The 27,220-nt window shown below is 44.0% G+C and overlaps 2 protein-coding genes across 4 annotated transcripts in view; both read left to right on the top strand.

The window, feature by feature from the left end:
• Positions 1-11,310, top strand: part of CPSF3 (cleavage and polyadenylation specific factor 3) — a 29,972-nt gene extending 18,662 nt beyond the window's left edge. For both annotated transcript variants that reach the window (XM_005687021.2, XM_005687022.3), the window contains 8 exons: positions 1,055-1,207; positions 2,178-2,286; positions 3,623-3,721; positions 5,256-5,350; positions 7,075-7,162; positions 8,098-8,167; positions 9,185-9,281; positions 11,123-11,310. In XM_005687021.2, the coding sequence (XP_005687078.2) occupies positions 1,055-1,207; positions 2,178-2,286; positions 3,623-3,721; positions 5,256-5,350; positions 7,075-7,162; positions 8,098-8,167; positions 9,185-9,281; positions 11,123-11,224 (813 nt within the window). In that variant the 3' untranslated portion in view covers positions 11,225-11,310. The remainder of the gene's footprint in view (positions 1-1,054; positions 1,208-2,177; positions 2,287-3,622; positions 3,722-5,255; positions 5,351-7,074; positions 7,163-8,097; positions 8,168-9,184; positions 9,282-11,122) is intronic.
• IAH1 (isoamyl acetate-hydrolyzing esterase 1 homolog) lies at positions 15,994-27,214 on the top strand. Of its 2 annotated transcripts, none has more exons than XM_018055679.1 (6): positions 15,994-16,123; positions 18,188-18,240; positions 22,747-22,895; positions 24,999-25,160; positions 25,759-25,880; positions 26,802-27,214. In XM_018055679.1, the coding sequence occupies exons 1-6, from the start codon at positions 16,043-16,045 to the stop codon at positions 26,982-26,984; spliced, it is 750 nt and encodes a 249-aa protein (XP_017911168.1). In that variant the 5' UTR covers positions 15,994-16,042; the 3' UTR covers positions 26,985-27,214. The 2 variants fall into 2 exon arrangements, with proteins under 2 accessions (XP_017911168.1, XP_017911169.1); XM_018055680.1 differs by having other exon boundaries at positions 16,051-16,123; positions 18,188-18,311.

The following is a 27,220-nucleotide window of genomic DNA, read 5'->3' as shown; positions in this document are numbered from 1 at the left end:
TCTACTACTGTGTGTGGTTTACGGATATTCTCCCAGATTTTAAAGCCATGGAGGAAAAGCTGTGTTGCACTTTCTCTCTGGAATCACCCCCTCATCCTCAATCCCATTGTGTTGCTCTCCAGAGTCTACTCTGCTGTCGGTTTAAATCCCTGAATTGGATTTGATGTTTACCCTCCTCCAGTAGCCAAGTCTCAGCAAAAGTCTGCCCACACGATAAACTAGTAATAGTACTGGTGGTAACAGTATCAACAGCTAGCATTTATTGATTATTTACTATGTCCCAAACACTGTGCTAGTGTTTTGTATATATCAGCTTGCTTACTCCTCACAACCAACAGTGGTTCTGTAGACGAGGCAATGAGATGTTAAATAATTTGCCCAGTTACACAGCTAGTAAGTGGCAATGCCAGGATTTGTGTGACAGCAGCCAGGCCCTAGAGCTGGGGCTCATCGTCTCCAGGCCATATGCCTCTGCCTGCAGTGACACTGGGCAAGCTTCTTTCAATTAGAAAGACTATTAGCTAATGCAATACTTGTAAATACCTCTCTGAAACATCATTCCATTTGCTTGTGAAACATTTTATATGGCATTACTTTAAGAAATAGAAGAAAGCATCAGAAGTCATTTCTTTTCCATAGAAAACTTCTTTTGATAGTCTTATATTAAGAAACCTGAAGAAAACTCTGGGTGTTTTCTGAGACAGTAAGAGTAGCAGTAGTTGCATGCAAGAACCCTGTACATTTAAAGTGGGTAGAGACTACAGAAGTCACCTTGTCCAGCCCCTTTCTAGAAAAAGTCATCTTCCATAAAGGAGTATGTCTCACTAGTGGCAAATGCTGGAATGGAAAAGAGATTTCTTTACCCCCTCTTGAAATAAGCCAAATAGAATGAAAACCTCACACATGTTTGATTGACTGGGGATCCTTAAATGTAGTAAAGTTTAATGACTTCAAGTATATCTCCATTTCATATAATAACCAATTCAGATAAAGGCCAGCATTAACCTGAACTAAGGATGCTTCCCTATGCTCTTTTAAAATTTATGCTTTGTAGATTTTAGTCCATGGAGAACAGAATGAAATGGCCAGATTGAAAGCAGCCCTGATTCGAGAATATGAAGATAATGATGAAGTTCACATAGAGGTTCATAATCCCCGGAATACAGAAGCAGTGACCTTGAACTTCAGGGGAGAAAAACTAGCCAAGGTAAAAGGTTATGGTTTTTAATCCTATCCATTCCTAATAGTTCATAATCCCTTTAGGGAAATGTATATTAAGAAAATCCAGCTCTTAATCGACTCAGAATAATGTGCTCAACGATGATTTCTGTCTATTCAGTATATTAATACTGTAAGACTTTATCCTTGTGTTTTTAGGCTTTTTCTGTTTCCACTAATATGTTTTTTCATGTGGAAAATTTTCAAATACATTAGATTTTGAGTTTCATAGCTTTTAATCCACATTCCCAAGTTACTTTCCGTACCCATATCAGACAGTAAACAAATGTCCATTACGGTTTTGTTTTTCCTGCTACTGTTTTTTACTACATCCAATACAGTATTCTGTCTACCTCCTGGCATTCTCCCTAAGAAACTGAAGATAGGCCCATGTTTAGACATAATGTCTGTGGATACGATGGAATTTATAAAAATTTGTCTTTTCAAGAGTTAATCATTTTTTATGAAATGTAAGATTTTCACAATTTAAAAAAGAAATAGTTGAGAAAAAAAATCTTCACCTGGAATTTTAGTGGGATGCTGTAAGAAGTCTGCATTTTTACCTCCTGTTCATCAGAAGTCTTTTTAAGATACCGCTAACGGGAGCTTTTTCGTGATCTGTCTGAAGCTTTAAATATCAAGTGTGTTAACGAGCAACTTGACAGAATTCTTTTAGTACATGAGCCAAATTCCAGAAAGCCATTTGATAAATATCATTTCTTGCAGTCAAATTGAGGAAAATTTGCAGAAATTAGGATGTAAAGCTTTTCTTGCAAAGTAGAGCCAATGGTTGTATTGACTCCTGAATCTCACTGTTCACAGAACTTTCCAGGGGATAGTTTAATGGAAAGGTTCAAATGGTCATCATTATGATTGAGTCCCTGAATTGTTAATTGTGTTTCACAAGATTCTGTTCTCTTCAAATTGTTTTGGTCTCTTTTTCTTCTTTTTTAAAATAGGTCATGGGCTTTTTAGCAGACAAAAAACCAGAACAGGGCCAGCGGGTCTCAGGAATACTTGTTAAAAGAAACTTTAATTATCACATACTTTCTCCTTGTGACCTCTCCAGTAAGTATACTATTAAATGTCAAATGTAATTTGATTTTAGTAGATTAAAAAAATCTGGGACATCCCTGGTGATTCAGTGGTTAAGATTTCCTGCCTCCACTGCAGAGGACCCAGTTGGAAACATAAGCTTTTCTGTAAGACCGGTTGGCTACTGCTGACGCTTCTCAAGCCTGTCTTTTACATTTCATGTGAAGTACTGGTACTTTCATTTCCTGAAATGATGTTAGACTCTCCACATAAACTTTTTGATTTGTATGACCTTCAGTGTTAAGTTGCTTGCTGAGCCTTCTGTTTAAGCCCATGCAAATGCTAAGCCATCCTTACTTGTGCAGTAACTATGGTATTTGTGCATGCATGCTAAGTCACTTCAGTCATGTCTGACTCTTTCAACCTTATGGATGGTAGCCCGCCAGGCTCCTCTGTCCATGAGATTCTTCAGGGAAGAATACTGGAGTGGGTTGCCATGCCTGCCTCCAGGGGATCTTCCCAACCCAGGGAGCAAACCTGAGTCTCTTAAACCTCCTGCACTGACAGCCAATGTATTCTTTACCACTAGCACCATTTGGGAAGCCCCAACTACGGTATTATCTTCAAGTAAATAACTGTGTTCAATTTTATTTATATGACACTAATACAAATGATTTAGCAAGGAATAAGGAATAACAGCGGTGTTTAGGGTGCAGCTGTGAGATGAGCCAACTGTCAGCTTTCAGACCATCACACAATAAAAATATAACTTGTTCCATTAACACTCGGTGAGGTCTTACTGTATGCCAGACATTGTGCTGGGTACAGAAAGACTAGAGATGTATTAAAACACACAATCCCAGGCCTCGAAAAGCTCTCTGTTAAGGGAAAGCATCTTGTGAAGAGCTAATCACAGTATTGACCCAGGACCTACAGAGTGCATGAGTATGTGAGGAGAGAATGGGCCTAGAAGAGTTGAGAAAAGCTTTGTAAACCAGGTGGCTTTATGCCAGGTGGTGAAGGATTGCTAACCAGAAAAGATGGCAGAACGCAGCTGGCCTACTGGCTTGGAGATGTTTAGCGCCCTGATGTGTTTGGGGAAATGAGAGTGCCTTCTGGAGCACAAGTTAACTGTTGGCTGGAGTGGGGGTCCTGGTGACGAGAGAAGGGGGTGGGGGTCGGGTGAGGGGAGGGGGTAAGGGGGAGGATGTAGAATGGGAACCAATTGAGGAACACCTTATCTTGAAAAACGTGTTCTCGCTTCCTTTACTTTTACTTCTTTCCTTTACTCCCGATCTGTGTTTGCAAATTGTGTTTTGTGGAACTAGTATTGTTTTTTACAGCATATTTATTTTAATTCCCTCTCCAGATTATACTGACTTGGCCATGAGCACTGTAAAACAGACCCAAGCCATTCCATATACTGGTCCTTTTAATTTGCTCTATTACCAGCTACAGAAATTGACAGGTGTGTATTTATTGACATTCACTCAATTATTTTCTATTTTTTGCATGAGTATATATCTAGGAAAGGATGTTAATTTTGGTAATTGTGTCAGAATTGCACAAATTTTATTTGTACTTCGCCTGGTCATGTTATCACCTTTAGGTGAAATTTTAAAAATAGACTGATAAACATTTTTTGAATCCCATAATATCTCTTATTCTTGATCCACATAAAATTCTAAAATTGTTAGTAGTTTTTGCTTCTTGTATTTAAAATCCACTTCATTTTACATAATTTTTATAACTAGTATACCTAAATTTTATAATGTCTTTACTTCATTCAATGAAAATAATTTTTCTGGTTCCATCAGTACAGATCTATAGAGCAGGTTTTTTAAGAGTGCATGACCACTGCCCAAAGGTCAGTAAAGAGTAACCTCTTCTGTTTTCATATTAGACCATTTCTAATTAGAGACTTTTGTGTATGAACATCGTGAAGGTCAAAGACTAAAAACGTGGGCTCTATCTGATAAACAAGAGCTTCAGATCACAAAGTTATACTTTCTATTAACATGTTCTTTGTAATTGATATAGTACAGTGCTGCTAAAAGATAAACCAATGGAAAGAACCTCTTTTTTTTTCTTTAACCTCAGAACCTCATGTTAGAAAATAACACAGGAAGTTAATAAAATATGTCTGAAAGTGTTAAGTGTCAGTTGCTTAGTTGTGTCCAACTCTTTGCAACCCATGGACTATAGACCACCAGGCTCCTCTGTCCATGGGATTCTCCAGGCAAGAATACTGGAGTGGCTTACCATTCCCTTCTCTAGGGGATCTTCCAGACCCAGGGATTGAACCTGGGTTTCCCGCCTTGCAGGCAGATATTTTACCATCTGAGCCACCAGGGAAGCTCAAAATATGTCTGAATTAACCCTTAATTAAAAGGTTACTGGGAAGACCAGAAAAGCTTTATCTTAGACAATGGAATTTCCCTGTAGAACTATTAAAACCTGTTAAGACAGAAGGTAGAAGTGACGGTTCATGTTAAATATTAAGATGCTAGTTGCTGAATCTTTTGTAAAAACATAGATGTTTGACAGTCATCAGTTTGCAATTGATAACATGTTTAATGTTCAAGGTAAATTGTATCTAGTTATGTGAATTTTTGTAATATAATGCATGTTGATCTCTTTCCGTTGCTATTAGCAATTTATATAAAATCTACTTAACTATTTAAAGTTGTCTATACACGAGTTATTCAATTTTTTTCATTGTTATCATCTTATTTCAGCTATCTCTATAACTAAATACTTATGCTGTAGAAGATTATTTTTAATTTTTTATTATGGCTTTTTTTCCAAAATTTTTTATGTTCACACAATTTTTAAAGGTTGCTTTCCATTTATGCTTATTACAAAATACTGGCTGTCTTCCTCATGTTGTGAACCACATCCTTGAGCCTGTCTTATACCCAGTAGTTTATACCTCCCATTTCCCCACCTTATATCTCCCCCTTCAAAAAATTATATACATCTTACATTTTCTTTTTTTTCAGGTGATGTGGAAGAATTAGAAATTCAAGAAAAGCCTGCTTTGAAAGTGTTTAAAAATATTACTGTAATACAGGAACCAGGAATGGTGGTATTAGAGGTAAGATGAGATCATTTACCTAAACAAGGAGGGGGAAATGTTTTGAGTTCACATGTAACTGTAGAGAAAATTGGGTTCTTCCCAATCAGGAAAAAAAATTGTTGGAAAATATATATATGTATATTTTTCTTTGCAAGATCAGCTTTGAATATAGCATAGGTAGGCATTTTCTATATAGTTAGAATAGCATAGACACTAATAATAAATTAAGACTTAGTATTTAGTGTGTGTAATGAGCCAAAGCCTCTCATATGAGTAAGTGTTAACTGATTTTGTGGTATCCTAGAATGTCTTCAGTAATATTAAAAGGTCTTAAAATTCTCAAGATAAAAATATAATTTTTACTTTAAAGCAAACAAACTTGTCATGCAGTTCTTCTTAAGAGGGTGGAATCCTGAAGATTCAATTAGCAACATTAAAATGACCCAAAACCACAAAGACTCGAAATAATTAGGTAAATGTGGTTCCCACTGTTATAATTTTAAATTCCTATTGGTAGAATTTAGGACCCACACACCAAATGACTTTGATGGTTGATTTTTATAGGTTGTGAAAGTCACTCAGTTGTGTCCAACTCTTTGTGACCCCATTGACTATACAGTCCATGGGATTCTCCAGGCCAGAATACTGGAGTGGGTTACCATGCCCTTCTCCAGGGATCTTCCCCACCTAGGGATCAAACCCAGGTCTCCCACATTGTAGGCAGATTCTTCACCATCTGAGCCACCAGGGAAGCCCTTTCATAGGTTGGCATCTATTTTAAAAAGGATTTTCTTCAGTGAGTCCTGGAACTGAATGATCCAGGAAGATACCTTGTCTGTTTCTCTGCCTCACAGCAGAATGTAAATTTCCCAACGCTGTGGTCTACTATTCTGTTTATACATATTACTGTTTAAACAAACAGAAAAAGATTGGTCAGTGCTGTTCCCACTGCAGTTCTCTGATTTAAGTTTGAATTGTGTTTATAAGGCTAAAAGTAACTGAAAAACTGTCAAGAGAAATAGTTATCTATAACATGAAGTTACATAAAATAATATATTCATATAAAGCATATCTGAGAAAGGGGAGAAGTTATTAGAGACATTAAATAATTTAGCTCTTGCTACTAAGTACTATTAAGAGAATGCATTTTTTTATTTCCTAGAATTAACATGCCAGAGAAGATCTTCAAGGTAGATCTTCAAGTGACTCTCATTGCTTATAAAAGTACTCTTTGGAGAGATAATAATAAGAGGCGGGGTGGGGTGGGGGTCTCACCTAACCTAGCAGTGGGCACATGACAGTGACGGAAGATCTTAGGCTTCATATGAGAGACAGAAGGAAATCTTTAAAGATGATGCTGGCTGTGCAACTAAAATATAGTGACTAGCAGTTTGAGTTTGAATCCCAAAACAAGCAATTAATTACTGTTTATGTTATCTTACACAAATTACTTTTGAGTCAATTTACTCCTTTATGATGAAGATGAGAGTTAAATGAGAGTATGCATATAAAATGCTCACCACAAAGGACGCACTTGGTATAAAACATTTTACTATTGTTTAAAAAAAAAAATTAGGGAAGTCAGCATTATTAGTTAATTTCAGTAAATAATGGGTCAGTTGATTTCAGCGAAATGCTGGAAGCAGTAGTCCCCCACGTACAGTCGGTGGATGGGCGGTGGTAATTGCAGTTTGTGGGCGTGGCTGGGCTGGACCCCGCTAATTCTGCCTCTTTCTTTGCAGTGGTTGGCAAATCCTTCCAATGATATGTATGCAGATACAGTCACAACTGTGATACTAGAAGTTCAGTCAAACCCTAAAATAAGGAAAGGTACAGAATTACTTCATTTTTTTCAATTCTTTCATTTCTCCCATGGTTCTGTGAAATAAAAAGCAGAAAACAGTCCTCAAGAACTTGAAATCTCTTAATTGTTTCATTCCTGTAATTCAAGACATATGAATAACATTGTATATTACTAATATTTTACTTACTTTTTATCCTGATTGTCCATTCGTGCTGTAAAAATGTGGTTGCAGTTAACAGGAAAATAAAAATCTCTTTAGTAATAGTCCTCTTAAAAACAATCAGAAATTCCAGAATATTGCTGAATTGAGCCAACATTTCTAATATGAAAATATGCTATATTCATGTCTAGAAAAACTTGTTAAAATGGAATTTCCATTGGGGGCGGTTTTGCAGTAATTTTGTTTTCTTTGCTAAGAAGCATTTTTTAATCAAAGAAAACGCCCATGAAAATATCTTTGTATCATTCCTTTATAGTTTGATTCTATTTTATACATAATTCAGTATAACATATGTTAAGGTACACGTGTACGGTCGGCCTTGGTGTTCCTGGGGAGGAAGCTATGCTTGAAATATTCCAGGAAGCCGCACATGCCAGCTCTGTTCTAGAAGCACCTTCTGTGAAACACTCTTATACTTCATTGATAGCATTTGCTCCCGTTTCATTTCTTAACCTGATGACACCTCAGTCTAGATCTGGAAACAGCAGCTTTATCTGTACCTGCATGGATGTTCAGCCCTACCTGCCATTTATTTTGAGTCCCCCCATTCTGGGGACACATAAGAAAACTACACATTTTCCTCAATTTACCTCCACAGGTAGATGCTCTATGTACATTAGTCACTTAAAGGATTCCAGTTAACCATTTTGGTTTCTCAGCAAGTGTCTTCTGATTGTTGATTTGGAAATTATCCTAACCAGGAATATGGACATTGAAGCCACCGTTGCTTTTTTTCCCCAGGTGCAGTACAGAAGGTTTCTAAAAAGTTAGAAATGCACGTTTACAGCAAGAGGCTGGAGATCATGCTCCAGTAAGTGCTGCATGATTACTACTCAGCCGGGTAGTGACGCAGGAGGGAGGGGCTCAGTGGGTGTGAGGCTCAGACAAGGCCACTGAACTGGTCTGGGTGACTGTTTTCTATCAGTAAAGTGGCTTGAACCGCTTCTTTCCAACTAAATACCCCAGCCCCTCCTGACAGGAGGCCTTTGGAATTGATCTGAAGGCCCAGAGAGCCAGTGGACTGGGTGCTTGGATTTGAAGACTCCAGTGCTTCGTAGCTGTGGGGCTTTAAGCAAATCTGTGTTTTGTTTCCCTCCTATCTGAAAGGGGCTCCTTACCAAAATGAAGTGAAAGTGAAAGTCGCTCAGTCATGTCCGACTCTTTGAGACCCCATGGACTATACAGTGCATGGAATTCTCCAGGCCAGAACACTAGAGTAGGTAGCCTTTCCTTTCTCCAGGGGATCTTCTCAACCCAGGGATCAAACCCAGGTCTCCTGCATTGAAAGAGGATTCTTTACCAGCTGAGCCACCAGGGAAGCCCCTTACCAAAATACACACAGATTAAGATAATGTATATAAAGTACCTAACACAGTGCCTGCTGAATGGAACATTCTTAATAAACGATAGCTGTGTGTTTCACCTATCTTGTAAAATTAATAAAATACATGAATGTAAATAAATCTCGGGGGTAGATGGGGTTAAATGCTGTGGCTGACAGTAAAGAAAGACTGCCTGCAATGCATGAGACTTGGGTTTGATCCCTGGATGGGGAAGATCCCCTGGAGTAGGAAATGGTAACCCACTCCAGTATTCTTGCCTGGAGAATTCCATGGACAGAGGAGCCTGGCAGGTATAGTCCATGTGGTCACAACAGAGTCAGACACAACTGAGCAACTGACACTCTAACTTTTGGGGGGTAGGTATAAGTATTCCACTTCACAACTATAGGCTATTTCCAATATTATTTTCCCCCAAATATATAAAACTGTACTCTACATATTTGTAAAGCATTTTCCACTAATGGTGCATCTTTGTTTATTTTAAGGGACATATTTGGAGAAGACTGTGTTAGTGTAAAAGATGGTTCTATTCTTAGTGTCACCGTGGATGGAAAAACTGCTAACATAAACTTGGAGACACGGGTATGTAGCTGTCCATTTCTACGTTTCAAGACATTTGGGGGAAAAAAGTGAAAGCAAAAATCTCTTACATTTTGGCATTTCCTTCCAGTTTTTTCCTACATTTAAAAAATTATGTTTGTGCTACCAGTTTTGGGTCCTTTTTATTTCTCTTGTGTCATAAGCATTTTTTGCATATTGCTGCATAGCGCCCATTTCCCTTGTCTTTATTTCTCTACTGTTTTCTATTTGCATAATGTGCCATAACCTCAGCATTTCTCTAGTGTGGCGTCCAGTTGACTCCAGATTTTTCAGAGAAGTTGCTCTTCTGTCGGCAGCAAGATCCAAGTGATTTTTCCAAACAATGGGCTTCGAGAGTGTAGGGCCTCCTCCCACCACACCCAGCAGATCTTTCAGGATTATGTCACAGGCAGAAATGAATAAGTACATCCTCCTTGTGGAGTTGTTTTTGAAGATTAAAACAGTTCTACTAAACAAATAACACCTTTGGTATTTCTTCTGTATATACTTTGACTGTTTAGATGTTTTGAGAAAACACTAGATTTATTTTACCTCAATAAGAAGAAGAAAAAAAGCTAAGAACCTAGAGAAGAAATATTGAGAGCTAGTAAACCTATGAAACAAACGTTCAAATCAGATCCACTAATAATTAAAGGAAATACACATTTAAAGCATGAGATGTCACTGTTTCTGTGCTTATATTGGCACAAATTAAAAAGGGTGCTATGACCCATTGCCATTGAAAGAAGAGGGGAACAGTGACTTCCAGGGCTATTTTGGACAAGGAGGCTGGAAGTTGGGTGGCGCATTCTTTCTGCAGGGTGGTTTGGTGATCTGCATCAAAAGTCTTCAAAAAATAAATACTTTTATCCGCAATTCGACTTGCTGGATTTAACCAAAAAAGATAATTAGGCAAGTGAGCAAAAGTATCTATAAAAGGATGTCTATTTAGCATTGATTATAACATAGACAAACTACAAGAGACCTACATTTCCAAGAGTAGGATCTAATAAATAAAACAACTGAAAAAATAATACGTGTATTATACCCTTATGATGGTACTATATGTACAGTCTAGAAGATTATATACTGAAAGGTTAAAAGTAGTTATCAGTAGGTCATAGAATTAAGGGTGTTTTCATTGCTAAATTTTTGCATGAGGGATATTTATTGTGTGACAAGAATTCTTTTAAACAGCATAGTAATTTGTAGTTAAGAAGTAATTGGGAGATGACAGGGCTTCCCAGATGGCACAGTGGTAAAGAATCCACCTGCCAGTGCAGGAGATGTGCTTTCCCCTGGGTCAGGAAGATCCTCTGGAGGAGGAAACGGCAACCCACTCCAGGATTCTTGCCCAGGAAATCCCATGGACAGAGGAGGCTGCAGGATACAGTCCATGGACTCACAAAGAGTTGGACGTGACTGAGCATGCATGCACAGGAGATGATGAGTGAATGTAGATCAGATTTAATGCCAGATGTTGAGTAGATGACCACATCTATTGTTTGCGCAGTATTTCAGTAATTTGTGTTGCATAGACTAAATTCCTTGGAGTATCGTTTGCTGGATCAAAACACAGGCTATGAAGTAAACAGTTCTCTCAGCTTTCCTTTTATTCTTTTTTTCCTCCCAAGTTAGCCTCTCATTAGACCCAGTCATCATGCCACTGGGAATCTCTGCATCCAGGTGCAGGCGCACAGGTGTGCAGTGCAGCCATTCTGGCTTTTCATAATCAAGGCCCTACCCCCTCGGGAACCAGTTGTTTTTGAAGAGCATTAGTTTACCTTGCATATAATAATTCTAGGCACTTGCGTTAAAAGGCATGTCTGTGCTCTCACTTTCAGACTGTAGAATGTGAAGAAGGCAGTGAAGATGACGAGTCCCTCCGAGAAATGGTGGAACTGGCAGCCCAGAGACTGTACGAGGCCCTCACACCCGTCCACTGACAGCCTGCCTCTGTCAACGTTCAGCCTTTTGTAATGCCTGACTCTACTTCTGTTGCTTCAAATAAAATACATTCATTTCTCTGGGGTAGCCTATTCACTTTCAATAGCAACTGGCCTTTATCCCAGCACCTTGAATACTGCTAAATCACCACCAAATTTGTCCATTATTCTCACACTGCTGAATAAACCACTGTTACTGATTCTGCTTCTAGGCATGTATGCAGCTCCCTCGGGAACTTCAGATCTGCTCCCAGCAGGTGGATCAGGATGTCTTATGTCCCTTTTAAGGAAAGGTAATATGTCATGGTTTGAGTTTTCATTTATATCCTCTGAATTTGAATTGCTAATTAGAGGTTATCACTTAAAAGTTTGAAGCCCCCTTTCTATTTCTTCCCAATATTCTTGCCAAATTCCTTAATTTATAGTTTGTAAAATTAGGACTTTAGAGATTCAGTATTATTTTCTTTGTATAATTCAATTCAGAGATATTCAAAATGGAATTTTTATGACTCAGGTTCAAGGGTTTTATCCTTATGTTGTCGAATTGTTTTATGCGTAAAATAATCAGCAGTCCAGTTTCCTCAAGTACAAGTAGTTCAGACTTGCAAGTAACTGGACACAGGAGTGTTGAGTGCCATGTGCAGAGGGCTCAGCCCAGGGCTGCTTTCTCAGGAAAAGGACCCGATTGCTCCCTCTGAATGAGAATGTGCACAGACTGGGGCCAGCTCCTCAAGTCGCAGCCCAGCTGCAGAGCTGTTTGACTCCCTGTCAGGCTGAAGCCTCGACTGATCCAGGCACTGTTTAGTTCTTCCCTGTGCTTTGGTGATACACACATCAGTGCCTGAATCTGAATTTTTGCTTGAAACAAAATACATCTATTTCTATAAAGTACTCTACTTTGGCCCAAGCCAGAGGTCTAAGGGTCACCTTTTATGAGTGTCATTTAAGATTTTGTTGAGATAGATTTAAAAACATTTTTAAGTTAATACACATTTGTGTAATCTTTACAACCCAGGTTATATACAGCAAAGAAAGCAAGTCCTGTTTCCCAGTCCCTCCCCCTAAGGTATGAATTTCAGTTAAGGATGCTAAGCTGCTCTTGAATCTGGACTGTGGCTCTAAGTCCAGGTCATTTTCTCCCATCTGGTTCCTGCCATGGTCTTCCTTCTCCTCTCCCTGTGACTGATTCAACAACAGACCTGCCCTCAAGCCACCCCTGCTGGAAATCGTGCAGGGCTTCTTCACCTTAATTAGGGTAAAGTCCGAACCTAACTTGGCCTCACATGGGGTTCTCAACCCTGGCCGCACATTGGAATCCTGTGAGAAGCTGTGACAATGTGCTGATGCCCACGTCCCACCATCTGCAGTGTCATTAACTGGTCTGCAGTGATGCCACTTCATCAGCACACTCTTAAAGCTTTCAGGTGATAGTAGTTGAAGCCAAGAATTCCCAACCTGAAGACAGGGCCATGCCTGCCTCTCCAGCTCCAGCCACTCCCCCTACACTCCACATCCAAGCCATATAAACAGCAATCTTTCTAACACATGGCTTCCCTACTGGTCTTCCCCTTAAGCTCAGTTCTTTTGGGACATCCTTCTGGCTCACTTCGGTCACAGCTGTCAAACTTCATGGCGGTAACTGAGGTTACAAGGATTCTCTTGAGCAAACATGGGCCAGGCTCCTCTGTCTTCTAAGCCCCCACCTTGGCCTCTATAGATCAGTTTTAGCAAGAATCATGCTGAGTCGGTTTAGCAAAAATTCTTCACTCTTGATCTACTCAGCCAGAATAGCCACTCAGATTCCTCATCCTGATATCACCCTACCCTGCCTTCAGTAGGAACCCTGTCAGGGAGATTTATCCTCCCTCCTTGTGGTTTCACACTCATCTGACCCCTCCCCCTGCTCCTTGGCTACAAACCCCCACTCTTCCTTCTTATATCCAGAGTTTAGTTAGATCCATGAATCAGGGTAAATTGGAAGTGGTCAAACAGCAGATGGCAAGAGTGAACATTGACATTTTTGGAATCAGTGAACTAAAATGGACTGGAATGGGTGAATTAACTCATGACCATTATATCTACTATTGCGGGCAAGACTTCTTTAGAAGAAATGGAGTAACCATCATAGTCAACAGAAGAGTCTGAAATGCAGTACTTGGATGCAATCTCAAAAACAACAATGATGTCTCTTCATTTCCAAGGCAAACCATTCAATATCACAGTAACCCAAGTCTGTGCTCAAACAATAATGCTGAAGAAGCTAAAGTTGAACAGTGCTATGAAGACCTAACAAGACCTAGAATTAACACCAAAAAAAGATGTCCTTTTCATTATAGGGAACTGAAATACTAAAGTAGGAAATCAAGAGATACCTGGAGTAACAGGCAAATTTGGCCTTGAGTACAGAATGAAGCAGGGCAAAGGCTAACAGTTTTGCCAAGAGAACACACTGGTCATAGCAAACACCCTCTTCCAACAACACAAGAGAAGACTCTACACATGGACATCACCAGATGGTCAATACTGAAGTCAGATTGATGATATTCTTTGCAGTCAAACATGGAGACGTTCTATACAGTCAGCAAGGACAAGACTGGGAGCTGACTGTCACTCAGATCATGAACTCATTGCCAAATTCAGACTTAAATTGAAGAAAGTAGGGAAAACCACTAGACCATTCAGGTATGACCTAAATCAAATCCCTTATGATTATACAGTGGAAGTGACAAATAGATTCAAGGGATTACATCTGATAGAGTGCCTGAAGAACTATGGATGGAAGTTAATGACATTGTACAGGACGCAGTGATCAAGACCATCTCCAAGATAAAGGCAAAAAGGCATAATGGTTGTCTTGACAAGGCCTTACAAATAGCTGAGAAAAGAAGTGAAAGGCAAAGGAGAAAAGGAAAGATATACCCGAATGCAGAGTTCTAAAGAATAGCGAGGAGAGACAAAAAAGCGTCCCTCAGTGATCAGTGCAAAGAAATAGAGGAAAACAATAGAATGGAAAGACTAGCGATCTCTGCAAGAAAATTAGAGATACCAAGGGAAATTTTCATGCAAAGATGGGCACAATAAAGGACAGAAATGGTTAGGACCTAACAGAAGCAGAAGATATTAAGAAGAGGTGGCAAGAATACACAGAAGAACTATACAAAAAAGATCTTCATGACCCAGATAACCACTGTGGTGTGATCACTCACCTAGAGCCAGACATCCTGGAATGTGAAGTCAAGTGGGCCTTAGGAAGCATCACTATGAACAAAGCTAGTGGAGGTGATGGAATTTCAGTTGATCTATTTCAAATCCTAAAAATGATGCTGTTACAGTGCTGCACTCAATATGCCAGCAAGGTTGGAAAACTCAGCAGTGGCCACAGGACTGGAAAAGATTAGTTTTCATTCCAATCCCAAAGAAAGGCAATGCCAAAAAATGTTCAAACTAATGCACAATTGCACTCATCTTAAATGCCAGCAAAATACTCAAAATTCTCCAAGCCAGGCTTCAACAGTACATGAACCATGAACTTCCAGTTGTTCAAGCTGGGTTTAGAAAAGGCAGAGGAACCATAAATCAAATTGCCAACATCTGCTGGATGATGGAAAAAGCAAGAGAGTTCCAGAAAAACATCTACTTCTGCTTTATTGACTATGCCAAAGCCTTTGTGTGGATCACAACAAACTGGAAAATTCTGGAAGAGATGGGAATACCACACCATCTGACCTGCCTCCTGAGAAACCTGTATGCAGGTCAAGAAGCAACAGTTAGAACTGGACATGGAACAACAGACTGGTTCCAAATAGGAAAAGGAGTACGTCAAGGCTATCACCATGCTTATTTAACTTATATGCAGAATATATAATGCAAAATGCCAGGCAGGATGAAGCACAAGCTGGAATCAAGATTGCCAGGAGAAATATCAATAACCTCAGATATGCAGATGACACCACCCTTATGGCAAAAAGTGAACTAAAGAGCCTCTTGAGGAAAGTGAAAGAGGAGAGTGAAAAGTTGGCTTAAAGCTCAACATTCAGAAAACGAAGATCATGGCATCCAGTCCAATCACTTCATGGCAAGTGGATGGGGAAACAATGGAAACAGAGACTTTCTTTTTGGGGGCTCCAAAATCACTGCAGATGGTGACTGCAGCCATATTTAAAAGCAGAGACATTAGTTTGCCAACAAAGGTCCATCTAGTCAAGGCTATGGTTTTTTTTCAGCAGTCATGTATGGATGTGAGAGTTGGACTGAAGAAAACAGCTCCGAAGAATTGATGCTTTTGAACTGTGGTGTTGGAGAAGACTCTTGAGAGTCCCTTGGACTGCAAGGAGATCCAACCAGTCCATCCTAAAGGAGATCAGTCCTGGGTGTTCATTGGAAGGACTGATATTGAAGCTGAAACTCCAATACTTTGGCCACTTCGTGCGAAGAGTTCTCTTTGGAAAAGACCCTAATACTGGGAAGGATCGGGGGCAGGAGGAGAAGGGGCCGACAGAGGATGTGATGGCTGGATGGCATCACCGACTCGATGGACATGGTTTTGGGTAGACTCCGGGAGTTGGTGATGGACAGGGAGGCCTGGCGTGCTGCGATTCACGGAGTCGCAGAGAGTCGGACACGACTGAGCGTCTGAACTGAACTGAACTGAACTGAAAGACCTGCTAGAGAAGGCTTCGGACTGCGCAGGCGCCTCCTCCTCCCGCCCGCCCCATCAGCGGCAGCTCGCCCCGCCCAGGTGTCCCACCTGGCCCCGCCTCTCCGCTATCCGCCCCGCCCGGATATCCGGCGTGGCCCCGCCTCCCGGCCGTCTGCATCATGGCGCTAAGCGAGGCTGTTGCTAGCGGAAGCCCTCTGCTCTGGCCTCGGGTTCTGCTTTTCGGAGACTCCATCACCCAGGTGACCGCCGCTCGACCCCGAGTCCAGTCCGCAGACCCCGGCTCGGGCCTCCCCGCCCCGCCCTGGGCCTGCGGTCCCAGCCGAGAACCGCGGGCCAGGTTTCTTGGCCGATCCCTGGCTCCCATTTCCCCCGACTGTCCCGAGGTTGCGGGGCCGCAGCCCGCCGCCCCCCGGCCAGTCGCCTACGAGCCCAGCAGCGTGGGCCTCTTCGTGACACCGCGCCGGTGGCTCGTTTCTCGGCGTGGGGAGTGACGGCGTCGGGGTGCGGCGCGGCCTCGCAGTACAGGACCCGGGTCTTCTTGAATCTTGGGGAGCCCGTTTGGCTTGGGGAGCTCGTCCCGGCCGCGCCCTGGGGTCACAGGGCCCGCGGTGGCTGCCCTTTTCTCTCCGCATCATTTTTCATGGAAATCTCAGCAGGCCCTGGCACGCTGTCTCCAGTCGTGCTGTCTTCTGCTCAGTGACCCTTGTCCTTTTCCCTGGGACTGTTTAATTAATATTTTTTTATTGAAGGATTATTGCTTTGTAGAATTTTGCTGTTTTCTGTCAAACCTCAACATGAATCAGCCATAGGTATACATATGTTCCCTCCCTTTTGAAACTCCCTCCCATCTCCCTCACCATCCCACCCCTCTAGGTTGATACAGAACCCCTGTTTGAGTTTCCTGAGCCATACAGCGAATTCTGAAAAGGGGCTTTTAAACTCGCTCACAGCGGGAGCAGTGCTCTGTATCCCAGAGCTTCCCTGGGCAGGTCGCCTGCACAGGCCCCAGGATGGGGCTGAAGCACTTTCTGCAGTTTTGTACTGTCTGTCAGCTCCACGTAGAAACCCTGGAACCAGTTCACCTCTGTGCTTCCTTTGATGGAACAGGTTGATCCAGAAAGAGATGCCTCCAGGTGTTAGCAACCAGGGTTCTTGGCCTTTCCCTAATCAGTTGGTGAGAGACCAGTCAAGGAATTCAGGCAAGGCTTGGTTGGAGCTCCTGGGGCCACATGGAAGGAGTGAAAAGGAGTAACATGTTCCCTTGCTTGCTCCCCAAGGTGGGGCAAACTGGTTCCTTAGATGGGGTGAGGGCAGGTGTGAGTCTTGGTGTCCTGAGGGGGGGTGGCTTAGGTGGTTTTCCCCCCTCCGAGTGTGTTGCGTGCAGGGGGCACTGGGCAGTACCCTGCTTTTGCTCGTAACACCCCACTTTTGTTCCCAGCTCTTCAGAAGCGGCAGTTGGGTTTTTGGTCTCTTTGTATCTTTTCCATAAATGACCCCACCTTGGCATGGATGCAGCCATTTTTAGCCCCTTAGGGTGTCTTTTTATTTTGTTGCTCCCATGTCCAGTGGCATACACTGCAGAGAAGAGCCAGACCATCTTTTCACCCAAGATTATTTCAGCTCTCATCAGAGGAAAAATAGATATTCTTACTTCAGGGAAGGAGTGCATTTTAAAAATTACCCTCTTGTGGCTTTTGTTTCTTATTTTTCTCACATTCAGACATAACTTCTTAAACCAGTTTTATTTTTAGCTCCTAAGGACTTTCCAAATTCCACAAGGGAATGTATATCAAAAATACTCTTGAGTTCTCTGATTTCCTTATTAATTCAACTATGGTGAGACAGCGTAGTGTGGATTTCATTTCCTAACTAGACGATTGATTTTATTTCTTGTACCTCTCTTAAGTATCTTTTCTAAATAACAGTGACTGTAATATAGGTCTCAATAAGATGCAGCCAGGGACTTCCCTGGTGGTCCAGAGGTTAGGGCTCTGTACTTCCACTGCAGGGTGGGTGCGAGTTCACTCCCTGGTCAGGGAACTAAGATCCTACGTGCCTCATGCTGTGGCCAAAAAATAAATAATGAAATGCAGCTGACTGGCTCAAATCCTGTTGCCAGGGAAGACCCCTCACTTCTAGAGTGCTGCTACAGTGCAGCTGCAGTAACCCCTGAAATGACCTCGGAGCAAAGCGAATGGTGCAGGCCAAGAGGACAGAGAACGCAGAGAGCGAACAGGAGTGGGGTTGCTGAACAGATTGTCCTGATGACATGGATAGGTGGTAACTGGCTTTTCTTTCTTCAGTTTTCTTTCCAGCAGGGTGGATGGGGAGCGTCACTGGCTGACATGCTGGTCAGGTGAGAATAGTTTCTAGATTGATGCTTGAGTGCTTATTGATGGAGAAGAGAGGAAATGATAGTGCCGAACAGTAAGTCCCTGCTCTTCCTCTTTTCCGCCTTTCCCAGTCGGTGTATGTAAAGGGGTAGGGGGGTGGGGTAGCACTCAGGTTCAGTTAAAACTTGGCCACCACATGAAACCGAACCCTCAAAGTTGTGAAAAAAGGTATCAGGAGTTTGGATCCAAAACATATGGCTATTCACTATCTAAACAAGACAAGTTCTTTTTCACTTATGACCTAAATAACTAGCACGGAAGTCAAATGAAATAATACAAAATATGTCCTGAAACTACGGTTGGATTCCTTTTTGGGTAGAGACTTTTTCCTCCCAAATTCACTTTATAAAATATAACAGAAAAAAAATATATATAGCAGAAATAGTGGGGGTGGGGGGCGGAGAAATAATGATGATTTTGACATTCCATTTGCCAAAATTCATTTAAGAATATGCTAATAGAATTATTAAAAGGAAAACATGTCCCAGTTCAAGAGGTTAAGAAATAAATATTTAGAAACATTTCCACATTAGAAACAGGAGACACCAGGATTTGTGATTGGGTTTCGGTAAACTGATTAGCAGTTTTCTTTTCCTCCTTCAGAAGAAACAATAAGCTGGGTGTCTGCTGGCTTACAGTACTTGATAATTTTCTTCAGTAGTATAACTAACACACCAAGAAAGTATATTTAACATAATTTCTGAATTTGAGCTGTTTTAAAATGTCTTCATTTCTCCATCTCCTAAACTAGAAATGAAAAGAATGACCTTGCAGCTTCTATTTCCAGATGCTTTCTCTGTTTAAATTGACTTAATCTAAAAGCCCCAAAGTGTCATTTCATTCCTGTTTTCTCTAAGAAGGGTAGGAGGTTCTAATAGCTAACTTTATTGCATGCTTACCAGGTGCCAGAGAGGTTAAAACACTTCATGTTTATTGTCTCATTGAATCTTCACAGCTACTGGTAGCACAGCTGGGGAGTCCAGCCATCCATTTGATAGCTGAGAAAACTAGGGTGGAGAGAGGTGGGTGAGGTCGCCCAATAGCAAGTGTCAGGTGGTCTGGCCTTGAGCCCAGGCTCCTCTCCTCTGCGGAGGGACAACAGGGACCCTGCTCTCCTGTTGGAGGGTGAGTGAGCTACTGGGTGCTGCTCAGTCAAGTACCTGGCTCGTAAGAAGTGCTCAGCAAATGCTAGCTTTTGTTTTTAGTAATTCAGTACCTGTTTAATTGATCGATTAACCTTTTCTGAGAAGATACTGAAAAGCAGAATAGTTATTCCAGTCATCTGAAACTCTAGAAATGTCTGACCAATAAATGTTTTCTGAATCGTTTTAGTACTAAAATCTGGTCAGAACTGTTTGTTTACAGGTGTGATTGCTAAGTATGTGAGTGAAAGTCTCTCAGTCATGTCTGACTGTGCGACCCCATGCACTGTATAGTCCTAGAATTCTCCAGGCCAGGATACTGGAGTGGGCAGCCTTTCCCTTCTCCAGGGGGTCTTCCCAACCCAGAGATTGAACCCAGGTCTCCCACATTGCAGGCAGATTCTTTACCAGCTGACCCACAAGGGAAGCCCAAGAATACTGGAGTGGGTACCCTATACTTTCTCCAGGGTATCTTCCCAACCCAGGAATCGAACCAGGGTCTTCTGCATTGCAGGCAGACTTCCCTCGTGGCTCAGACGATAAAGCACCTGCCTATAATGCTGGAGACCCAGGTTCAATCCCTGGGTTGGGAAGATTCCCTGGAGAAGGAAATGGCAGCCCACTCCAGCACTCTTGCCTGAAAAATCCCATGGACAGAGGAACCTGGTAGGCTACAGTCCATAGGGTCACAAAGAGTTGGACATGACTGAACGACTTCACTTTCACTTTTCTTTACCAAGTGAGCTATGAGGGAAGCTTGTGATTGCTAAAAACCATTTAATTAGAAGCTAGTTAATTTTCAGAACTGAGAGTAATTGTAGGGAATTCCCTGCTGCCCAGGACCCAGATTCAATCCCTGGTTGGGGAGCAAAGATCCCACAAGCCACACAGCCAGTATGTATTTCTTAAAGATGAAGTTGTAGACCATGTATGGATATTCACATTTTAAAAGCATCTTGTGACAGAACAAAACTGAGCAGCTGTGGCTGACCCACAGGGAGGCATGTGTGGGCTGAGACCTCCCTGATTTGGGCTCTGCCCACAGAGCCTGCCCCCCCACCCCGGTCCCCTGGGCTCTCTGACCTCAACCAAGGCCACTAGAGCCTGTTGTGAACCAAAATGCCACGTGGAACAGAGACTAGAAGCTTGGCAGCAGGGGTTCCTCACGTGGGTGCCCTGAGCCCGCCTTCTCCCAACAGACAGGTCCCCGGAGCAGCCAGGAGGCCACGTGGGGAGCACCGCACCCAGTGTCAGAGGCACAGTCTGCTTCACGCCACAGTCCACAGTCCCAGCCCACCCTCCCTTTGTGATGCTCCTTTCCGTCCCACCGACAACTGCCCTTTGGAAGGACAGTTCTGTCTTTAGCCATGTGAACACTTGGTGTGAATGTCTTTTGCAGACCTAAGCCCAGAACTGATTTGATTCAGTTAAAACACTGAATTAACTTACCTAACTTCCAACTCTGCACATTACTAAGAATCACCCTCATGCAACTTGCCCTTCTGTGCTTCCTGGATGAGCACGCGTGTGCACTGTTGCACCGGACTCTGCGGCCACATGGACTGTAGCCCACCAGGCTCCTCTGTCCATGGATTCTCCAGGCAGGAATACTGGAGTAGGTTGCTATTCCTTTCTCCAGAGGATCTTCCCGACCCAGGGATCCAATCCGAGTCTCCTGTAGCAGTCTGGTTCTTTACTCTGTGCCCCTGCCTGCATGGAGAGCAATACACTTAAAATAAGAAATGGAGTCCCATAGGGAATCCCGAAATTTTAGCTTTAAGTAAGATCTTTGTATATTTAGTACAAAAGCATTTTAACAATTCTTAAATCTACTTAAATGCTTTTGAAATTTAGTGATAAATATTAATATTTTAAATAATTCTTTTAGCCTCTGAACTTAAATTCCTATTGTTAGCCAAGAATTTGTGTGAAAACCTTTCTTAATTTTCCAGTTTCTTCAGCCATTTGAATAACATGGGCACTACTGATTGTGTTAGTAATCCAGAGAAACTTTGCCTCTTCCCCTTTCAGACAGGAACTGTAACAGTTTCAACCCTGGGCCTCACCAGCAGTTTTTTCCTGGTTCCCAGCCTTATTATAATGACTATTTTTTTTTAAATCTACAATGGCTGGCATTTATTGAGCTCCTTATATAGATCTGGCCACCATATTACTTTTAATCATCAGGTAACCTAGCAGATGAGGTATTAGTGTTCATCTCTCAGTGGTGGGGAGACAAGCTCGGGGAAATTGAGCGGCCAAGGCGCCCTTGCTGGTCAGGGACAGCGAGGTCCAGCCACTGGCCGCTGTGACCGCAGCCCTTGCTGTGTCGCTGCCGGCACCACGCTGGTGGGGGCGGCTCTGCCTCTTGTGTTTTTAGTGCGGCAGGGACTTAACCACTGGATAGATGTAAGACAGACTTATCAGAGTCTAGAGTGCTCCACTGTCGAGTGTGCTCGAAGTGGAGGCTTTAGAATGGCTAGTCGGTTTTTTGTAGTCATTATACACTAAGAACACAAGACTCAGAAGCAAATGTTCCTGAATTTCTGTTGTCGCTCCCAAGACTCACAGGTGCTGAGCTGTCAGAGCAGAGGCCTCCTCCTGTCAAGGGCCTTTGGTGCCCCAGCTTCTCTGCTTAGTTGCTTACATGTAAGAATTTGAACCAGACAACAAAACTAACCACATCAGTTTGCTAACCATAAACTGAACTCTGAGATTTACTGGGGAAAAAATTGTTTTAATGGGTAACTTGAAACATCTACAAACCTACCAAAGGTCATAGCTACTCAGTGTTAGCTCCATTTCCATGGTTGGTTTTTTCAGCATTCCGTACAGTACTGTGAATCAAGTCATATAGTATTAAAGAGGAATAAAATGCTTGTTAGAACTGATTTAAACTGAAACACAACTAATCTACTGAATCAAAACCATGGGGTGATAGTGATGGCAGTGTCGTTGATGACCTGGACAGTGCGGCCACTGTGGGTGCTGCAGACAGTGGGGGACACACGGGCAGTCTCTGCCTTCTGCTCCTTTTAAAAGCAGCCCACCAACCAGGCATGGCACCACGAGCCCGCACAGCCCCTTCATCTTCACAGCCTCTGTCACGGAGGCCTGGGTCTTCCCTGGGTCTCAGAACCAGGAAGGAGTCTGACATGCCTCAGCCTGGCCCTGCCCCGATCCCACACGGTGAAGCCCAGGCAGCGTCAGCTGCCGGGCACTGCCCGCCTCATAGACACACCCCCTCCCTCACCAAAGCGTGGCTGCAGGGGGCCGGAAACAGTTCTCTGCCCACAATTCACCTTTAACTTTTTTTTTTCATTTTAGAAAATGTGACGTCCTGAATCGTGGATTTTCAGGTTACAACACCAGATGGGCCAAAATTATCCTCCCCCGACTCGTCAGGAAGGGGAGCGGGCTGGATAGCCCAGTGGCTGTCACAATTTTCTTTGGTGCCAATGACAGTGCGCTCAAAGGTACAGGCGCTTGTGTTTCCCTAGTCCATTTGTCACTGTTTTCTGTTAAAGCCAACTTAAGTTTCTACACTTTTTTCAAATGTTTTTGTTATCTCCCAGGAGGTAGTTTTGCCAAACTTAAAATGGGTTCCCCAAGTTTACTTCCATTCATTTCTTCTTTTTTTTCACTCCCGACCTCGCAGAGGCCTGGGTCCTTGGCAGACCTGCAGTTTCTGAGGTTTGATGTTTTTGGAGCCCATCTGTGCTGCACTTGGTTCCTGAGGTCCCTCTTTAGCTGATGCAGTTGGCAGGAGAGAACCAGCTGTACACGTCACGGTGCGACTCATGCTGACGGAGAAAGGACCGCTCCCGGCAGCAGCACCCTGACCAGGCTTGAGTCCCAGGCCATGGGAAACAGGTCCGAACAGGAGATGTAACTCCGTATTTTTGGAAGAACTGTTTCTGTGACTGGAGGCACAGCTGGCGAGCGCAGGCCCCTTTCCTCCCCTGCTCATTAAAGGAGGGCCCTCTGATCAGAGTAACCAGAGGAGCAGCGGCTTCCAGAGGCTTCTCTGGTGCCCCTCCCCTCTCTGCAGCGCAGGTGGGGCCCTCAGGTGAGGCTGAGAACAGGGAGAGGGCAGCTCCCAGCCTTGACAAAGGCTTCTTGGCCTGTGAGGTTATAAACTACAGGTGTTGGTAGAGACTGGAAGTGCTCTCCGTGAGACAGAAATTTCCCAAAGACAGAATTTCTTTCAATTCAGGACAAGGAAAAACAAGTATGAAAACAATGGAGGAAATTGCCAAGGGAAAAATATATAGACTTAAGAAAAACTTACAATAGCCTATGTCAAAAAAAAGAAAATGACACATTAAGGAAAGTATTTGCAAAAGCATGACAATAAAAGGTTAATGTTTTTAATGTAGAAATCAGAAAAATAGTCACTCCAATTTTAAAAAATGGGCCGAGGCAGGAACAGATGGATCACAGCAGGAGAAACTTAATAGCCAGTACATGTTTGGAAATGTGTAAAGCCTTCCGTCACGCACAAAGTGAAAACTGAATATTGACTCTCACATCAGTGGGTTTAAGCAGCATTACTACAGCTGCCAAGTGTGGAAAACAGGTGCCCTTACAGGACTGGAGGAGGGGCGGGGACAGAGAGGACTCGAAATCTTGCTGGAAAGCTCCCATCCAGAACCCCCTCATCTAGAAACCTGGCCATCCAGGTCCATGTGCAGAGATGTCTCTGCTGTGTCATTTACAACAGAACGTTGGCATGCTACACAGTAAGGAAGTGGAAGCATTCACTGTGGTCACCCTACAACCAAGCACCAGGTTTCTGAGGACTTGTGAACACAGACAGGCTTATAATGTATGTTTTAAAAAAAAAAAACACAGTATGGCCATTTATCTTTAGTGTGATCCCTCTTCTTTTTTGAAGTATACATATCGGCTTGGAAAGGACTGGAAAGAAGTACAGCCAAGTGCCAACAGTGGTTTTCTGGGTGGTAGGATCATGAGTGCTTTTACTTTCCCCCTGAATTACACTTTGTGGGGTTTACAAAAAGCCTGCAGCGAGCCTGTGTGAAACTGTCTGGAAGGAAGCCTTTGCAGTGATGACAGCTGTGCTTAGCCTGTTTGTTTGTTACTGACAGCATCCTTCCTAGCAGGTACCTTGCTCTCAGTGCCTGACACGCTTGGCTGATGTAATTTCACAGCAACCCCGTGAGGTAGACCCTGCTGTCACCCCCGTTTTACCAGCAGGAAACAGAGGGGCAGAAAGGTGGATCATTTGTCCAAGGGCACAAGGCCAGCCAGTGACAAAGCCAGGCCAGAACCTGGGCAGGTTCCCTCCACAGCTCGGGTCTCCCTATTGGGTTCATGACCACAGGACAGGAAGGCAGGAGAGGCAAGCGCACTTACAAGGCTCTAAGCCAGGGCCACTGAAGTCCGTTTCATGAAGAACCCCGCGCTGGAACTCTTTCCCCTTTCCTGCCCTCGGTGCCACAGTTCCCTGGCAACATCACGATCGGGGCCCACCTGTGAACATGCATTAGCCTGACCTGTCACCCCTTAAAACAAGCCTGCTTTGGGGCTAAGGTGTCTGTCTCCCTCCCGAACAGACGAGAACCCCAAGCAGCATGTGCCCCTGGAGGAGTTCGTGGCGAACCTAAGGAGCATGGTGCGGTACCTGCGGTCTGTGGACGTGCCTGAGGGCAGGCTCATCCTCATCACACCGCCCCCGCTCTGTGAGGCTGCGTGGGCACAGGAGTGCCTCCAGCAAGGTGAGTGTGGGCTCCTGGACGCGGGGCTGTGTCCTCAGGGGTAACTCCCTGTCCGTCTGCTTTGAGTCAACAGAGGTCACAGAAGAGCTCCCATCGTGTCTCCTGTTGACAGAAAGTGTGTAGGGGCCAGCCCTTTGCAGAGAAACTGAGTGAGCACTGTGGTCCCTTGCGGCTCTCACCCACTCTGGTTCAAAGTCGGATGGGTGGCTTGTCCCCTGTCCAGCAGCGGCCCCTCATTCCATTCGCCAGTTCAGGCATCCAGGCCCCACAGTCTTCCCCACCTAACCCCGCACCAGCCCCTAGCCCGACTCCACCTCCAGCCAGGGCTCTAGCCATGCCGCTCAGCTCCCCCACCCCTATCTGTCCGGTGTCCCTAAACACCCTTCATGGCTCCATTGGCCTTGGTCCCGTGCTGGGGAGCAGGACGTGCGTGACCTGCGAAGCCCGTCCTGTGTCCCCTGCGCCCCATGGCGGGCCACTTCAGGTCCGTCAGCAGGTACCCGTTCACCTGCGCTGAGAAGCCCTCCAGGTAGTAGGTCTTGCACAGAGGCCAGCACCTGGGTCTGTTGGTTGCACCTGGATTTTCTTTTCTCAATAGGCTGCAAATTAAATCGCCTGAACTCAGTTGTTGGTGAATATGCCAGGGGCTGTTTACAGGTAGCCCAGGACTGCGGGGCTGAGGCACTCGACCTGTGGACTCTGATGCAGAAGGACGGTCAGGTACAGTGGTGTGCATGGCCCCAGGGGGGACCTGGTGCAGAGGGTCAGATGGGTGGTCCTCTCCCCTGCTGGGACTGGTGGATGCGGGGGGACCTGGAGAGGCTCCGGGAGAGCCTGCAGTTGTAGCGCCCAGCTTGGCCATGTTCTCTCCCTGCATTCAGCAGCTGGCATCATGCTCTGGGAAGCCCTCTGACAGGAGCTGGCACATAGTGAAACAAATGAACACTAAATGGTTAGATGGTGTGGGAAAGTACTGCTGCTAGAGAAAAGGGGCTAGCGGCTCTCAGTGTGCCACGTCCGAAAAAACTTTCCAGGGGTCTAAGAGCTGGGAAGGTCTTCCTTGGCAGTCACCTGCATCAGCAGAGCAGAGGAAACTAGACTAAGGCCCAGGAGCAGTGCAGCCTGCAAGTCCTGAGCTGGCTCCCGATTCTGCCAGGCGGGGCGGGGCTCGAGCAGAGGGGGAAGACCCCTCCCCAGAGGAGAGAGGGCTCCCACGGTCAGTGTTCTTGAGATCGGGGGCCGCGGGGGTCTGGACTCTTGGCTAGATGGTACAGACTCTTTTTACCTGCAAGTTTTAATCGTGCACCTGTCAATAGAATACCCAGACTAAGAGTCAGGACAGCTCAGGGCCCAGTGTGTCGAGCTGTTTCTCACGAGTTTCACTTTGTGGATCACAGTCGAGTGCTGTATTCACTCACTGATTCTCTCCTTCCATCTGCCGAGCCAGAAGGATGCGTCAGCTCAGGCACTTTCTGATGCTGTGAGCGTGGGGCGCTCCGTGTGTCCTACACAGACGGTCAGGGCCTCTGCAGAGGACGGGGCATGGGATGAGCTAGGGCAGCTCCAGAGGGCCGCCGGTCAGGCTGGGGACCTGCCGGCAGACCAGCACACGCCTTTAACTGAGTTCTCTCCTCCTCACAGGACTTTTCCTCCTATTTGTCAGACGGACTACATTTATCACCAAAAGGAAATGAGTTTGTATTCTCCCATCTCTGGCCTTTGATAGAGAAGAAAGTCTCCTCCCTGCCTTTTCTGCTCCCCTACTGGCGAGACATAGCAGAAGCAAGACCGGAACTCAGTCTCCTGGGAGATGGGGACCACTAGTCACTGAGAACCAGGTCCTGCTGTCTCTATAGAACATGAAGTCGCTGGTACACAAAGACCCCAGGATAAGTGGTTGAAGAATTTTTTAAAAAACATTTTAAGTCTTTTGCTCATGGCTCTGGAACAAAAAGTACTATCTGCCACCAAGATGAATAAAATCATTAGAATTTTCTTAGGACAGCTTTGTACCTAGGTACATCATGTTTTGATAATAAATATTTATTGATTGATGCAGG

The sequence above is a fragment of the Capra hircus genome, chromosome 11, assembly GCF_001704415.2.
Source record: "Capra hircus breed San Clemente chromosome 11, ASM170441v1, whole genome shotgun sequence".
In the NCBI taxonomy this organism is placed as follows: Eukaryota; Metazoa; Chordata; class Mammalia; order Artiodactyla; family Bovidae; genus Capra; species Capra hircus.
The sequence above is the reverse complement of the archived record's forward strand: the minus strand, read 5'-3'. Positions and strand labels throughout refer to the sequence as shown.

What these genes read in the sequence shown, in the direction of transcription:
- IAH1 (XM_018055679.1), top strand. Translation starts at nt 16,043, where the DNA reads ATGGCGCTAAGCGAGGCTGTTGCTAGCGGAAGCCCTCTGCTCTGGCCT. An exon ending in CTGGCTGACATGCTGGTCAG is followed by an intron (nt 18,241 to 22,746) that starts GTGAGAATAGTT and finishes TTTTCATTTTAG; the next exon opens with AAAATGTGACGTCCTGAATC. An exon ending in TGATGCAGAAGGACGGTCAG is followed by an intron (nt 25,881 to 26,801) that starts GTACAGTGGTGT and finishes TCCTCCTCACAG; the next exon opens with GACTTTTCCTCCTATTTGTC.